Below are 16,112 nucleotides of genomic sequence, written 5' to 3' on the forward strand. Positions count from 1 at the left end.
TGAGCTGCAGGAGTTGCTTGTATATTTTTGAGATTAATCCTTTGTCTGTTTCTTCATTTGTTATTATTTTCTCCCAATCTGAGGGCTGTCTTTTCACCTTACTTATAGTTTCCTTTGTAGTGCAAAAGCTTTTAAGTTTCATTAGGTCCCATTTGTTTAGTTTTGCTTTTAATTCCAATATTCTGGGAGGTGGGTCATAGAGGATCTTGCTGTGATTTATGTCGGAGAGTGTTTTGCCGATGTTCTCCTCTAGGAGTTTTATAGTTTCTGGTCTTACATTTAGATCTTTAATCCATTTTGAGTTTATTTTTGTGTATGGTGTTAGAAAGTGTTCTAGTTTCATTCTTTTACAAGTGGTTGACCAGTTATCCCAGCACCACTTGTTAAAGAGGTTGTCTTTTTTCCATTGTATATCCTTGCCTCCTTTGTCAAAGATAAGGTGTCCATAGGTTCGTGGATTTATCTCTGGGCTTTCTATTCTGTTCCATTGATCTATATTTCTGTCTTTGTGCCAGTACCATACTGTCTTGATGACTGTGGCTTTGTAGTAGAGTCTGAAGTCAGGCAGGTTGATTCCTCCAGTTCCATTCTTCTTTCTCAAGATTACTTTGGCTATTCGAGGTTTTTTGTATTTCCATACAAATTGTGAAATTATTTGTTCTAGTTCTGTGAAAAATACCATTGGTAGCTTGATAGGGATTGCATTGAATCTATAGATTGCTTTGGGTAGAATAGCAATTTTGACAATATTGATTCTTCCAATCCATGAACACGGTATGTTTCTCCATCTGTTTGTGTCCTCTTTGATTTCTTTCATCAGTGTTTTATAGTTTTCTATGTATAGGTCTTTTGTTTCTTTAGGTAGATATACTCCTAAGTATTTTATTCTTTTTTGTTGCAATGGTGAATGGTATTGTTTCTTTAATTTCTCTTTCTGTTTTTTCATTGTTAGTATATAGGAATGCAAGGGATTTCTTTGTGTTAATTTTATATCCTGCAACTTTACTATATTCATTGATTAGCTCTAGTAATTTTCTGGTAGAGTCTTTAGGGTTTTCTATGTAGAGGATCATGTCATCTGCAAACAGTGAGAGTTTCACTTCTTCTTTTCCTATTTGGATTCCTTTTACTTCTTTTTCTGCTCTGATTGCTGTGGCCAAAACTTCCAACACTATGTTGAATAGTAGTGGTGAGAGTGGGCACCCTTGTCTTGTTCCTGATTTCAGGGGAAATGCTTTCAATTTTTCCCAGGGTTAGCAGAAGGAAAGAAATCTTAAAAATCAGGGCAGAAATAAATGCAAAAGAAACTAAAGAGACCATAGCAAAAATCAACAAAGCTAAAAGCTGGTTTTTTAAAAAAAAAACAAAATTGACAAACCATTAGCAAGACTCATTAAGAAGCAAAGAGAGAAGAACCAAATTAACAAAATTAGAAATGAAAATGGAGAGATCACAACAGACAACACTGAAATACAAAGGATCATAAGAAACTACTACCAGCAGCTCTATGCCAATAAAATGGACAACTTGGATGAAATGGACAAATTCTTAGAAAAGTATAACTTTCCAAAACTGAACCAGGAAGAAATAGAATATCTTAACAGACCCATCACAAGCAAGGAAATCGAAACTGTAATCAAAAATCTTCCAGCAAACAAAAGCCCAGGACCAGATGGCTTCACAGCTGAATTCTACCAAAAATTTAGAGAAGAGCTAACACCTATCTTACTCAAACTCTTCCAGAAAATTGCAGATGAAGGTAAGCTTCCAAACTCATTCTATGAGGCCACCATCACCCTAATTCCAAAACCAGACAAAGATGCCACAAAAAAAGAAAACTACAGGCCAATATCACTGATGAACATAGATGCAAAAATCCTTAACAAAATTCTAGCAAACAGAATCCAACAACATATTAAAAAAAATATACACCATGACCAAGTGGGCTTTATCCCAGGAATGCAAGGATTCTTTAATATCCACAAATCAATCAATGTAATACACCACATTAACAAATTGAAAGATAAAAACCATATGATTATCTCAATAGATGCAGAGAAAGCCTTTGACAAAATTCAACACTCATTTATGATTAAAACTCTCCAGAAAGCAGGAATAGAAGGAACATACCTCAACATAATAAAAGCTATATATGACAAACCCACTACAAATATCTATTACGAAAAGTTTTTTTAAATCCCACAGTAAGGTATGTACACGTGTGCACACATGCACACGCGCAGTTCACATTCAAGAGTCACGGTCAAACTGACAGCAGATTTCTGAATAGAATAGAAGCCAAAATAGTCACATAATATATTCAATGCACTGGAAGAAAATAACTTCCAACCTAAAATGCTGTAACTATTGAAATAAAGTTGAGGTAAAGGTTGCCAGTCAGAATGTTAGTATTTGTAAAGTCTGAGATGCAAGAAAGAATAAATGTATTTAAAAAACTGTAAATATATAGATAAATAAACAATGGTATATAAAGCAATGGTTGTAATAACCTCTTCTGAGGCTTAACTATACACAGCATTAAAATTCCCAACAACCACAATATATAACTCAGTAAGGCTGAATGCTATTGAATTAGTCTCAAGTTGTTTTATCTCCTAATGGTGTTTAAAGTATTAATTCACTTTGGACTTGGTAAGTTAAGTGTATGTGTTACAATTTCTAAGGAAATCACTTAGATAATAGAAATGCTGTATAAATTATATGCCAATTATAAGTGAAAACAGATGGAATTGTTTGAAATTATAAAATTAAAAATGGAATTACTAAAAATATACAACAAAAGTGAATGCAAGAATGGAAACATACATAAAAGAAGAAGGTCACAAAATATTAATAAGCACAAAATATTGTTAGAGATTTGAAACATCAATAAGCAAAAGGGATAAATGATCCATTTAAATGACAATTATCATCATCAATTTAAAAATTAAAATTTAATTATATGATTTTTTCAAGAATATAAAAACATAAGCACACAGACAAATTTAAATAAAGATTTTTATAAGATTGAGGGTTAAAAAAAGATATACAATGCAAACAAAAGATTACCAGTGTAGCTATACTACATTTAACAAAATAGATACTAAGGCAAGAAAGCATATTACCTACACTGTAATGATTAATATTCTCTTTCATCAGTAACATTTATCAATTTTAAATGAATGTATAACTAATATGGCTTCAAATTAAAGAAGTGTAAAGAAAAATTGACAAATTAAATCATTTATATTCAATGCAATTTTGATATTTTGGATTTAAGCTTTTATCATTTTTTAAATTTACTTTCTATATTTCCCCTATTTCTTATTTCTCTGTTTCCCATTTGCTGAATTTTTGAGGTACTTTGAGCTTTTTATTATTGTATTTTAATTTATCTTTTGTGTTTTGAAATTCTATCATTTTGCACAGTTTTGTTTATTCTTTCTGTTTCAATGATTGCACTAGACATTAAAATATACATATTCAACTTTCTACAACCTACTTGGAATCACAATTTTACCACTACAATTAGGTCCATTTAATTGTCACTACTTTATGTTGTAGTTGTCTTATACATTACATCTATATCTAGATACATTAAAATCCAGTGGGACAATATTGATTTTTGTTTTCCACTATCAAACGTTTTGGAAGGTTTTTTTGTATGTTTGTTTGTTTTTTACTTACCTCCATTACTATGATCTGAATTTTCGTGTCCCTCTCAAAATTTATATGTCAAAATCCTAACACCGAATGTGATGGCATTAGTAAGTGTAGCTTTTGGGAAGTCATGAGGTTGGAACCTTCGTGAATAGGATTAGGGTTATTATAAAGGAGACCACACTAAGTTCCCGGGGGCCCTTGTGCCATGTTAGGACATAGTGAAAAGGCGCCAGCTGTGAAACAGGAAGAAGGCCCTCACTAGAATATGATCATCCTGGCACTTTAATCTTTGACATTTCAGCTTCCAGAACTGTAAGAAATTAATTTCTATTGTTTATAAGCTGCCAGATCTGTGGCATTTTGTTATAGTAGCCTCAGTGGACTAAGACCAAGCCAGTGACTTCCAGTGATGGTACCTTTGTCCAGAGTCAATTCATAGGACAACATGGAGAGAAATAGCCAATGGTTTTTCAAGAACTCAAGAGAAGAAGGACATAATAGATTTATCCAACTATTTAACCATTTCTCTTGTGCTCTGCTTAGTCACTCAGTCGTGGCCAACTCTTTGTGACCCCATGGACCATAGCCCACCAGGCTCTGCTGTCCATGGAGATTCTCCAGATACTGGAGTGGGTTGCCATGCTCTCCTCCATGGGACTTTCCCAACCCAGGGTCTCCTGCATTGCAGGTGGATTCTTTACCAGCTGAGCCACACAGGAAGCCCACCATTTCTCTTACTCTTCCTTACTTCCTTAATTCTTAATGTTCATATTTCCTTCTGATATTATTTCCCTTCTGTTTGAAAAAAGTTTTTTTAGCAATGCTTCTCAATATCTAACCTGAAACTAACGGTGTGTAGGTACATGATAGATAGATGATGGATAAATATGTAGATGTTAGAAGGTTAGACAAATATATAGATACATAGATAGGTATTGCAGCATGTAAATTGTAGTCTGACATTGGTTTAGGGTATTCAGATCTCCCATACTGTTAGAATTTCATCTTGTACAGTCTTACATAGTTTTACTACTTTCTAATTAACTTCACAGGGTTGGCCTTTGTGTTCATCTTTGTAAGGATTTGAGACTTGGGTTTATAAATGGAGGTGCAAATGGTTTATATATATTGGACATGCAAATAGTTTATATATAACCAGAGATGCAAATGATTTATAACTGGAGATGAAAATGTGCTTTGTTTGTGGGCAATTAAGAAATATGTAATAGATTGGGAAAAGCCCTAGCAAATAATAAAGGAATTCTTTTGTTTACTTTGACAGTCATTGTTTGTTCTATGTAAATATTTCCCAGTGATTGCAAACTAATTAAAAGTGTTGCTAAATTCTCAGATATTAGCATCATAAGGCATATGGCATAGTATAATTGCACTTCTAACTGACACCTAAATATATAGTAAAGAGAGTTAAGAGATAGCTTTCAATAGTTTTGAAACTGATATAATAAAAATAAGCAAAAATTTACATTTTAATTTTTTCATTAATTTTTCAAAGAAGCTCTCTAACCCAAAACTGCTCATGAATCATGACTTGGAGTCAATCTGTAGGTAACATCAATAATTGGGTTTTACAATGGAAAAAGAGATATATAAACATGTAACTAAATCCCTTTACTGTACAGCAAAAAGTAACTTAACATTGTAAATCATCTATAGTTCAATAAAATAAATTTTTTTTTTAAATTGGGTTTTGTCCAAATGCCCCTCCACAGATGATTGGTTTAAGAAGATGTGAGATACACACACACATACACAAGAAAGTTACTCAACCATAAAAAAGAACTAAATGTTGCCATTTGTAGCAAGAAGGACAGAATATCATATAAAGTGAAATCAGACAAAGACAAATACTATGTGATATATGTGGAACCTAAAAAAATACATATGAATATATATATAAAACAGAAACAAAGACAAAGAGAACAAACACGGTTACCAAAGGTAAAAAGGAGGCAGGAGAGAGATAATTTAGGAGTGTGGGACTAACATATACAAACTACTACACATAAAATAAATAAGCAACATGGATTTAGCCTACAGCACAGGAAGTTATTAATATACTCAATATCTTATAATAACCTACAATGAAAAATAATTTTGAAATGTATATATATAAGCTAATTACTTAGCTGTATACCTGAAGCTAACACAACACTGTAAATCAATGACATGTCAAAGAAATAATAATTGGGTTTTTTAAGTATGTGCCTGGGTTTGATAAATTTGGATGAAATGGCTATAAGGCCTGAAGGAATATATATTTTCCCTTGGAGCAAAAGCAAATATGACCATAAGTGGTAGCAGAAATACAGCTATCAGTACAGCCTAAAACTCTGGGCCTCAAACAGTTCAGGGAGCAGAATCTAAAGCCTCTGGCATGTCACCTAAACCCCAACTCCTTATCCTGTTGCTTCTACAGAGATCACCCAGCTTTATTTAAATACTACTAATAACAAGGGTACCAGGCAAGAGAGAGCCATTTCATAGTGCTGTTTACCTCCGTTCTTGAATATCAAGTAGATAGGGGAGATGCCAGCATGTATCAGGAAAGGGATACAGTCTGAAAAGAGAACACACCATCTATTCTGTGAAACTGGAAAAAAAAAAAGTCAAAGAGAAAGAGTTAGGAAGATAGGTCTTTGGGGATACACTGGAATAACAACAAACATTCTGGTTACAGGAAACTTTGGAAAGGTCTCATTGCTATATCTATTCACGTGTGTTTAACCTATGTCAGAGCTCAGGCATAAAAATTAGGAGTTGGGTTGAAGTTGGGCTTACAGACATTTATATTGAAGATAGAAAAGGGTTAGGAAGAATTACCTCCCTCTGCACAATGCAGCACATGATCAGCCTTGAAATAAGATCTAGAAAGAATAGGGGCCTGGTTACTATAACCTTGTAAATGCTTAAGGTCTAAAGTTTATAGAATCAACAAAGTGGTACTTTGTGAAAACTCTGAATTAGCTAACAGGACAAAAGTACCTTGGAAGCCAAGAATTTAACAGATGTAAGAGCCTTAAGGTAAAATGAAAGCCTCTCCTCTACAGCATCTCTGTCATTTAGCTATTTAATCTTTGCTTGAACATTCATATACTAAGAAGCTTACAACAATGTAAGAAAGATCATTTCAAGACTAGACAACTCTTCTTATTAAACCATGAGTTCCTACAGCAAGCAAGATGAAAAAGATTCATTTATTGATTCCTAACATTTCTAGAGGAAAATGACAAGGTTGTTGGGTAATCCTGAAATACACTATGCAAGGAACAAATAACTGAATGCTTGGCTTAGAATAGAGAAGGTCCAGAAAGTATTTGCTTTTATTTTTGTCTTAGTTCTTTGTTTTGTTTTTTAAATCACAAATACCAGAAATTACCAAAAAGAAAGTTCCAAAAGGAAGAGTTTTCTCATGTTACCCTAGAAGTAAACTCTACAAGGGCAAAGACTTTTTGGCTTTGTCCTTGTACTTTATTGTCAATGTCTAGAACAGTACCTAGTATCTAGGAGAGGTTTGATATAAATATGTTGAATAAATAAGTCAATTTTCTAATAAGCCAGTGACTTCCCCATCATTGCAAAATAAGCAAAGCATAGCCTTGATAAGACACAACATCAACATGAAGAAGAGCTTGGTGGCTGGAGCAAAGTGACGTTTGAAACATCTGGGTTCCAATCTTGCTTCTATATTTATAGGTCATTTGAGCTTGAACAAGTCCCTTAAAAACTCTGCTCCTTAATTTCTTCATCTAAAGAATAATGATAATAAATAGAGTCTACCTTATAGGAATGTTTGGGTAAGTTAGTAAGTGGTTTACTACTTATTGTTTGTCGTATCAGTTGACATATGATAAGTACTCATTCAAGGTTATAGAGGGATTTATGAATTGAGTAGAAGCCTGAACAAGTTGAATCCTATGTTCTTTTTTAGCCTTGTATTTCCTGAATCATAGGTAAGTCTCATTTTCATGACAGCTCTCAGAAGGAACCTGTCTTGTGAATTGTGTTTGTGTCATTTTTTCACCATATATCAGATAACCTCCCAGAGTCTCCTGATCCATCTCTTCCTTCTTTCAGAAAAGCCTAGAAGGTATGACAGCTTCTTTCTCTCAGAAAGTCTAAAGTATTTGAGGTCATAAGCAGTCACTTCTATTATTCATCTTGCATAGTCTGAAGTTCCTAAGGTCAAAGTCATTCTCCAACATATCTGATAACTTCAACTGTCCTCTGTTTTCAGTTCACTTAAATTAAGCCTCCATTTCCTACTTCTAATGGGGAAAAAGAGTGTATGTTCAGGTTAATTTACAGGAAGAGAAAAAGTGGAGTTGAGAGCAAACTAAGAAGGGACAAAAATCTGGGTATTGGTCCATATGTTTTTCTTTTATTCTTGTTATCAGGTAAAATATTCTGAACCATTCTAGTGATAAGTTTAAAGATCCATGGCTGCCTATGGGAAAGGACAGATTATTATCATTAAGATTTCAGAAAATGGCCCAAGTGATGGGAAACAGTATCTCTGAAAGGACCAGGAGATCTTGGTAGTGATAGACACTATAGCAGCAGCAGTGCTGGAGAATCACATAAGGAGAGAACATGGAAGCCTAACCTGACATAACTCAAGACATTGAGACTATCTTTGACAAACAGAGGAGTGAGATACATTGAGGTGTGGGTTTATAGTTTTATATGAGCCTTCCCTGGGCATTTGATGTCAGGTAAATAATGGGGTGACTTCAGAGCTTTTTACCTTTCCTGGATAAAATACAGTTCATGCTGAAACACAAAAGAGCAAGTAAAATGATCAGATATATCAGGATGTATAAGTTCTCACATAACATCCCCGCACACTTTGATTTGAACAGGATATCTGAAAGAGAGAGAAAGATGTGATAAGCAGGGCAGTGGTATCACAAGGCTCCATGGGCATAGACTACTGCTGCTAAGGAAGCAGGACCCACTCTCAAGGCCCCCATTACACTACGTACTATGGACCAGGCTCAGATGAAGGCTACTATCCTATGAAGCTGGACTGGGGCATAGACTAAAATTAGGGAATTTGGGGGCCAAGGATGGGACAGGCTTGGATTGGATGGGGGAATAACTTCCTACTTTTTTCCTTTTAATTCTAGGGGACAAATCATGAAATGAAAAAAATTATAGGACAGGGACCTAGGCATGACAATACATGTAACATTTGGGGTTGCCAATGGCCATGGAACTGGATCAAGACGTGCCTCAGTGAAATTTTATAAAGTTTTAAAAACTGCAAAATCTCTGAAATTCTAGAAATAAAACTGAGTCACCTAACATTCAGTGTTTAAATTCTCTGTAGTTTAGGACTGACATGATAAAACTTCCCCTAGGAAAGAAAACCTAATATCCTTCTCAAAATATTTTGTAAAGCTATGAATTTCTCAGTGGAAATAAATCAAGGAAGTCCTCAAACTCCCCAAAGTGCACAAAAGTGTAATGCCAGCATTTGCCCCATCATTACTATCAATTGCCAGTGACCTGAAGTTGTGGTTCAATTGCTAAGTTGTGTCTGACTCTTTTGCGACCCCATGGACAGAAACCCCAATTCTAACTATTACAGTGGCATATGGTCGGTTACCAAGTGAAAGATTATACATTATCAGTCTCTTTGGCAGTTAGCTGTGGCAATTAATATTAAGTCAATGGGATAGAACTGGAGTGATATATGCAACTTCCAAATGTGAAAGGAAATTGCTTTTTTTCTGCTTCTTCCCTTTCTACATCCCCAAGACTTGGGATAAAATTGTAATGATGAAAATCAGACCTAACCATGCAAGGAGGACTAGAACCTTTGAGGCTGCAGAGCAGCAAGGTAGAAAGAACCCAGATATCTGAGTATCTCAAGGAGTACAGAGAGCCTCGTAAACTATTTGACTATTTCTGTTGTGTTTGAACTACTGCTGGGGATGGTAATCTTTCTGTATAGCAGTTGAACTGTTGTTCTAACTAAATGGGCCTTTTTTCTCCTCCTGTCATTTCCATCCACCTTGACTTCTTTGGGGCCTGTACCTAGTCACTGGCTGAAGCACAAAGGACACAATTCATTGTGTTTACCTCTGACTTCCCTGATCACACTTACCCTTTGTCAGAAAAAAAAATAGCCTTGCTTAGATCATAGGTACTCACCATGTGAATTGGGCCCCAATCTTAGATTTGTCACTTACTGGTTGCTGGATATTTACTAACTGTTCTGTATATCTATTCATAAGGTGGTAATAAAGACCACTTGTGGCATCCGTAATTGTTAAGTCAATCTTAGTTTTGCATTTTGCTTTATGTCTTGTAAAGCCATTTCATTTGCAATATTTCATTTCAAATTCAAAATGCCATCCATCTATGCTATCATTTCCAAACGAGAAAAATGAGTGGTCTTAAAGGTTTAGTGGATCTAGAAATCTAGAAAGTAAATATAGCACTCAAATAACAAAGTTCACAAGGCTAGAAAATAGTGGATCTAGCATTTGAATGACATATAATTTTTGAAGCCTTAACATGCTAAACAGAGTAAGGGCTCTTTATCTAATTAATGTAATTATTTCCATTTAAAAAAATATCCCCTTTAACATCTTGTGTTTGCTCCTGGGAACTTAATAAAGTTTAAATATTACATGTCTAGAGCAGTTTGTAGTTTATAAAGCAATTTTAAATTTATTTATTTCAGTCAGTTTTATCTTTCGTCTGTCACATAGATTAAAACAGTTTCTCCTTGATAGAGCCAAGCCGCAAGCACTCACCTGGTAGGATAACACCTGCCCTTTTCTCTTGACCAGTGACTGGATTACAAATACAGCAAGTGACAGGACTGTGGGTGCTGTTTTTGAGAAGAACACTCATCTTCAGGTGCAATAATCCAGCTTCATCCACTGAGGAGAACTTTGATGAGTATGGAATTACATTTCCCCTGCTGTCTCTCCACTCCATCTGGGGTGATGGGAACCACCCTCCCGAATTACACTCCAGCATGAGTCCTTTTGTGTCAGGAACCTGAACATTAATCTGTACATCCAAGCCTAGAGCTGAAGGAGAAGACAGAAATGCTATTATAATTATTGTTGTGGACTCAAAAGCTGAAACATAGTTTCCTCTGATTCTCTGTGGTCTGCTATATACACCGTAAGTTTAATATGGATGGGCAAATTAGGGCACGGGTAATGCTCCAATTTGGGAGTATATCAATATCAATAACCTCAGATATGCAGATGACACCACCCTTATGGCTGAAAGTGAAGAACTAAAGAGCCTCTTGATGAAAGTGAAAGAGGAGAGTGAAAAAGTTGGCATAAAGCTCAACATTCAGAAAACTAAGATCATGGCATCCAGTCCCATCACTTCATGGAAAATAGATGGGGAAACAGGGGAAACAGTGGATGACTTTATTTTTCTGGGCTCCAAAATCACTGCTGATGGTGACTGAAGCCATGAAATTAAAAGATGCTTACTCCTTGGAAGGAAAGTTATGACCAATCTAGATAGCATGTTAAAAAGCAGAGACATTACTTTGTCAACAAAGGTCCATCTAGTCAAGGCTATGGTTTTTCCAGTAGTCATGTATGGATGTGAGAGTTGGACTATAAAGAAAGCTGAGTGCCGAAAAATTGATGCTTTTGAAATGTGGTGTTGGAGAAGACTCTTGAGAGTCCCTTGGACTGCAAGCAAATCCAACCAGTCCATCCTAAAGGAGATCAGTCCTGAGTGTTCTTTTGGAAGGACTGATGTTGAAGCTGAAACTCCAATACTTTGGCCACCTGATGCGGAGAGCTGACTCATTTGAAAAGACCCTGATGCTGGGAAAGATTGAGGGCAGGAGGAGAAGGGGATGACAGAGGATGAGACAGTTGGATGACATCACCGACTCAATGGACATCAGTTTGGGTAGATTCCGGGAGTTGGTGATGGACAGGGAGGCCTGGCGTGCTGTGGTTCATGGGGTCGCAAAGAGTTGGACATGACTGAGCAACTGAACTGGACTGAACTGAACATTGCAAACCTAATCCAGGATAGCAGGACACTAAAGGTATGAACCATAGAAGAAAAGATTATCATTATGTCTGTAATCCATAAATTAGACTTTACAATGGTTAATAACTTCTGTCCATCAAAACACAACAGGTAGAAGGTGAAAAAGCAAGCTATAGACTAGGAGAAGATGTTCATGATACATTTGAGAAAGAATCTGAGTCCAAAATAAATTTTTTAAATACTATAAATCAATAAAACAGCAAACCTGGTTGTTAAAATTAGCAAAGATTTGAAGCATTTGATTTTATATATATATACATATATGTGTGTGTATATATATCTTCAGATGGTCAACACGTACATGCAAAGATGCTCAACATCACCAGCTATCAGAGAAAGGCAAAGTAAGATCTCAACGAGATACCACTTTACCCCCAACAGAATGTCTATATGTTTACAATGCACAGGACTGGGACCAGCATTACCAAGGGACAGGGGATGGCAGAGGTCTTCTACACAGTTGGCTCCAGGGAGGTAAATGGGTCCAATCTCTATGGAAAATTATTAGTATCTACTAACATTAAGCATATACTTATGACCCAGAAATTTCACTCTTAGTTAACAATGTAAGAGAAATGAGTACTAATGTCCACCTAAAAGGGTTTTCAAGAATATTCATGGCAGTGTTATTCATTAATAGCCCCAAACTGAAAGTAACCCAAGTGTTCAATCATAACATAGACTACTACAAAGAAATACAGAAAAACAAACTTCTGCTAGTCACAACATAAATGAATGATGGTGAGCAGGTAATGCTAATCATAAATATTAAACATATGTTTTCACTTATATCAAGTTCTAGAAGAGGAAAACTCATCTATGGTGATAGAAGCTAAAGGACTGTTTCCCTCAGTAGGAAGAGAATGGTATTAACTACGAAGGAGCAAGATGGAACCATCTGGGTAATATCTTCATCTGAAGGGCAAGTTCATGGGTATCCCAATATGTAAAAATTCCCTGAGCTGTACTTTAAGATTTGTGCACTCTACTGTGTGTAAAGCACACCTCAATACAAAAAGAAAAATATTTTTTAAAAATCCGAAGCTAAAACCAAATTCCACTAGGTATCCCCATCTCTATAGAGGCTATTTTGAAATTTGCATCACTCTGAGCATAGAAATGGAATCAATTTATTCAGAGGAGTAGATAAGTATACAAATAATAAATACAACTTAAAAATATTAATGGTGTGTTTAGAGTAGTAATGATGATGCAGCATTTTGAACCAATCTTTCTGCTGAAGACAACCCAAAGGTGAATGAAATAACAAAAACTCATCCCCTAAGATTTTCTCGAATGTCTAACAAGACAGAGAAATTACAGGACTTGAAGAGGTAAAGGGCTTCCCTGGTAGCTCAGCTGGTGAAGAATCCTCCTGCATTGCAGCAGATTCCGGTGTGATTCCTGGGTAGGAAAGATCCCCTGGAGAAGGGATGGGCTATCCATTCCAGTATTATTGGGCTTTCCTGGTTGCTCAGATGGTAAAGAATCCACCAGCAATGCAGGAGACCAGGGTTCAGTCTCTGGGTTGGGAAGATCCCCTGGAGGAGGGCATAGCAATCCACTCGAGTATTCTTGCCTGGAGAATCCCCATGGACAGAGAGCCTGGCAGGCTACAGTCCATGGAGAGGTAATGGATTGGAATTCAGGGAGGGTATAGCCATTTCTGCCTCTGGTCATAGCTTGTCAGGAAAGTAACTCATGATCGTGGGTTTTTGTTTTTGTGTTTTTTTTTTTTTTTTTTTAAAGAGAACTCCTGGGAGTAAGAGAGAAAGGATTGGAAACTAGAGGCCCAGGAGGGTGAAGATCCTGGTATATTAACCCCACTCCATACCCATATAGATATCAGACAGTTATTGGCCTTTCCCCTGGAGACCTTTTCTGATTACCTAGAGGCAATTTGAAAATAACGAGCAGCTTGGAGTTCCCTAAAAGTAGAAGAGGCCCTTCATTAAAGGAGTTTGGCACCTATCAACACAGAAATTTCAACAGAAAGTGATGCTACGGATTAGGATCCTGTAGAGTTCATACTGATGCAGGAGAATAAACTGTACCCCATGCAGAAAGAAATATCAGTTTTCTCCAAATTTCTCTGTCAATTTAATGAAGTCTAATTAGAAGCCCTTTTCATCATACGGGACTGGAATACAAAAGTAGGAAGTCAAGAGATACCTGGAGTTAACAGGCAAATTTGGCCTTGGAGTACAGCATGAAGTAGGGCAAAGGCTAACAGAGTTTTGGTGAGAGAATGCACTGGTCATAGCAAACACCTTCTTCCAACAACACAAGTGAAGACTCTACACGTGGACTTCACCACATGGCCAACACCGAAATCAGATTGATTATATTCTTTGCAACCAAAGATGGAGAAGCTCTATACAGTCAGCAAAAACAAGACTGGGAGCTGACTGTGGCTCAGATCATGAACTCCTTATTGCCAAATTCAGACTTAAATTGAAGAAAGTAGGGAAAACCACTAGACCATTCAGGTATGACCTAAATCAAATCCCTTACGATTATACCGCGGAAGTGACAAACAGATTCAAGGGATTAAATCTGATAGAGAGAGTGACTGAAAACTATGGATGGAGGATTGTAACATTGTACAGGAAGCAGTGATCAAAACCATACCCAAAAAGAAGAAATGCAAAAAGGCAAAATGATTTTCTGAAGAGACCTTACAAATAGCTGAGAAAAGAAGAGAAGTTAAAGGCAAAGGAGAAAAAGAAAGGTATATCCATGTGAATACAAAGTTCCAAAGGATAGCAAGGAGAGATAAGAAAGCCTTCCTAAATGATCAGTGCAAAGAAATAGAGGAAAACAATAGAAAGGGAAAGACTAGAGATCTCTTCAAGAAAATTAGAGATACAAAGGGAACATTTCATGCAAAGATGGGCACAATAAAGGACAGAAGATATGGACCTAACAGAAGCAGAAGATATTAAGAAGAGGTGGCAGGAATACACAGAACTATACAAAAAAGATCTTAATGACCCAGATAACCACAAAGATATGATCACCCACCTAGAGCCAGACATCCTGGAAGGTAAAGTCAAGTGGCCCTTAGCATCATTATGAACAAAGTGAGTGGAGGTGATGGAATTCCAGTTGAGCTCTTTCAAATTCTAAAAGTTGAGGCTGTGAAAGTGCTGCGCTCAATATGCCAGCAAATTTGGAAAACTCAGCAGTGGCCACAGGACTGGAAAAGGTCAGTTTTCATCCCAATCCTAAAGAAGGGCAATGCCAAAGAATGCTCAAACTACTGCATGATTGCATTCATTTCACACGCTGGCAAAGTAATGCTCAAGATTCTCCAAGCCAGGCTTCAATAGTATGTGAACTGTGAACTTCCAGACATTCAAACTGGATTTAGAAAAGGCAGAGGAACCAGAGATCAAATTGCCAACATCCATTAGATCATAGAAAAACCAAGATAATTCCAGAAAAACATCTACTTCTTCTTTATTGATTAATACTACTTCTGCTTTATTAAGTCAAGGCCAAAGCCTTTGACTGTGTAAATCACAACAAACTGTGGAAAATTCTTAGAGATGGGAATACCAGACCACCTTACCTGCCTCCTGAAAAATATGGATGCAGGTCAACAAGCAACAATTAGAACCAGACATGGAACAACAGACTGGTTCCAAATCAGGAAAGAAGTGCACTAAGGCTATATATTGTCACCCTACTTAGTTAACTTATATACAGAGTACATCATGCGAAATGCCGGGCTGGATGAAGCACAAGGTGGAATCAAGATTGCAGGGTGAAATATCAATAACCTCAGATATGCAGATGACATCACCCTTATGGCAGAAAGCAAAGAGGAACTGAAGAGCCTCTTGATGGAAGTGAAAGAGAAGAGTAAAAAAGCTGGCTTAAAACTCAACATTCAGAAAACTAAGATCATGGCATCTGGTCCCATCACTTCATGGAAAATAGATGGGGAAATAATGGAAATAGTGACAGACTTTATTTTCTTGGGCTCCAAAATCACTGCAGATGGTGACTGCAGCCATGAAATTAAAAGACACTTGCTCCTTGGAAGAAAAGCTATGACCAACCTAGACAGCATATTAGAAAGCAGAGACATTACTTTGCTGACAAAGGTCTGTCTAGTCAAATTATGGCTTTTCCAGTAATCATGTATGGATGTGAGAGTTGGACCATAAAGAAAGCTGAGTGCTGAAGAATTGATGCTTTTGAACTGTGGTGTTAGAGAAGACTCTTGAGAGTTCTTTGGACTGCAAGGGGGTCAAACCAGTCAATCCTAAAGGAAATCAGTCCTGAATATTCATTGGAAGGACTCGTGCTGAAGCTGAAACTCCAATATTTGGCCACCTAGTGGGAAGAACTGACTCCTTGTAAAAGACCCT

General features: G+C 36.5%; 1 protein-coding gene across 3 annotated transcripts in view; it reads right to left on the reverse strand.

Annotated features, from left to right (window-relative positions):
• The window catches only part of LOC122437005 (putative selection and upkeep of intraepithelial T-cells protein 1 homolog), a 164,323-nt gene that overhangs the window by 2,379 nt on the left and 145,832 nt on the right, over window positions 1–16,112 (reverse strand). For all 3 annotated transcript variants that reach the window (XM_043461405.1, XM_043461406.1, XM_043461404.1), the window contains 3 exons: window positions 10,449–10,730; window positions 8,429–8,548; window positions 6,179–6,274 (listed from right to left, as the gene is read on the reverse strand). In XM_043461405.1, coding sequence (XP_043317340.1) covers window positions 6,179–6,274; window positions 8,429–8,548; window positions 10,449–10,730 — 498 coding nt within the window. The remainder of the gene's footprint in view (window positions 1–6,178; window positions 6,275–8,428; window positions 8,549–10,448; window positions 10,731–16,112) is intronic.

The sequence above is a fragment of the Cervus canadensis genome, chromosome 2 (assembly GCF_019320065.1).
Source record: "Cervus canadensis isolate Bull #8, Minnesota chromosome 2, ASM1932006v1, whole genome shotgun sequence".
Taxonomy (NCBI): Eukaryota; Metazoa; Chordata; class Mammalia; order Artiodactyla; family Cervidae; genus Cervus; species Cervus canadensis.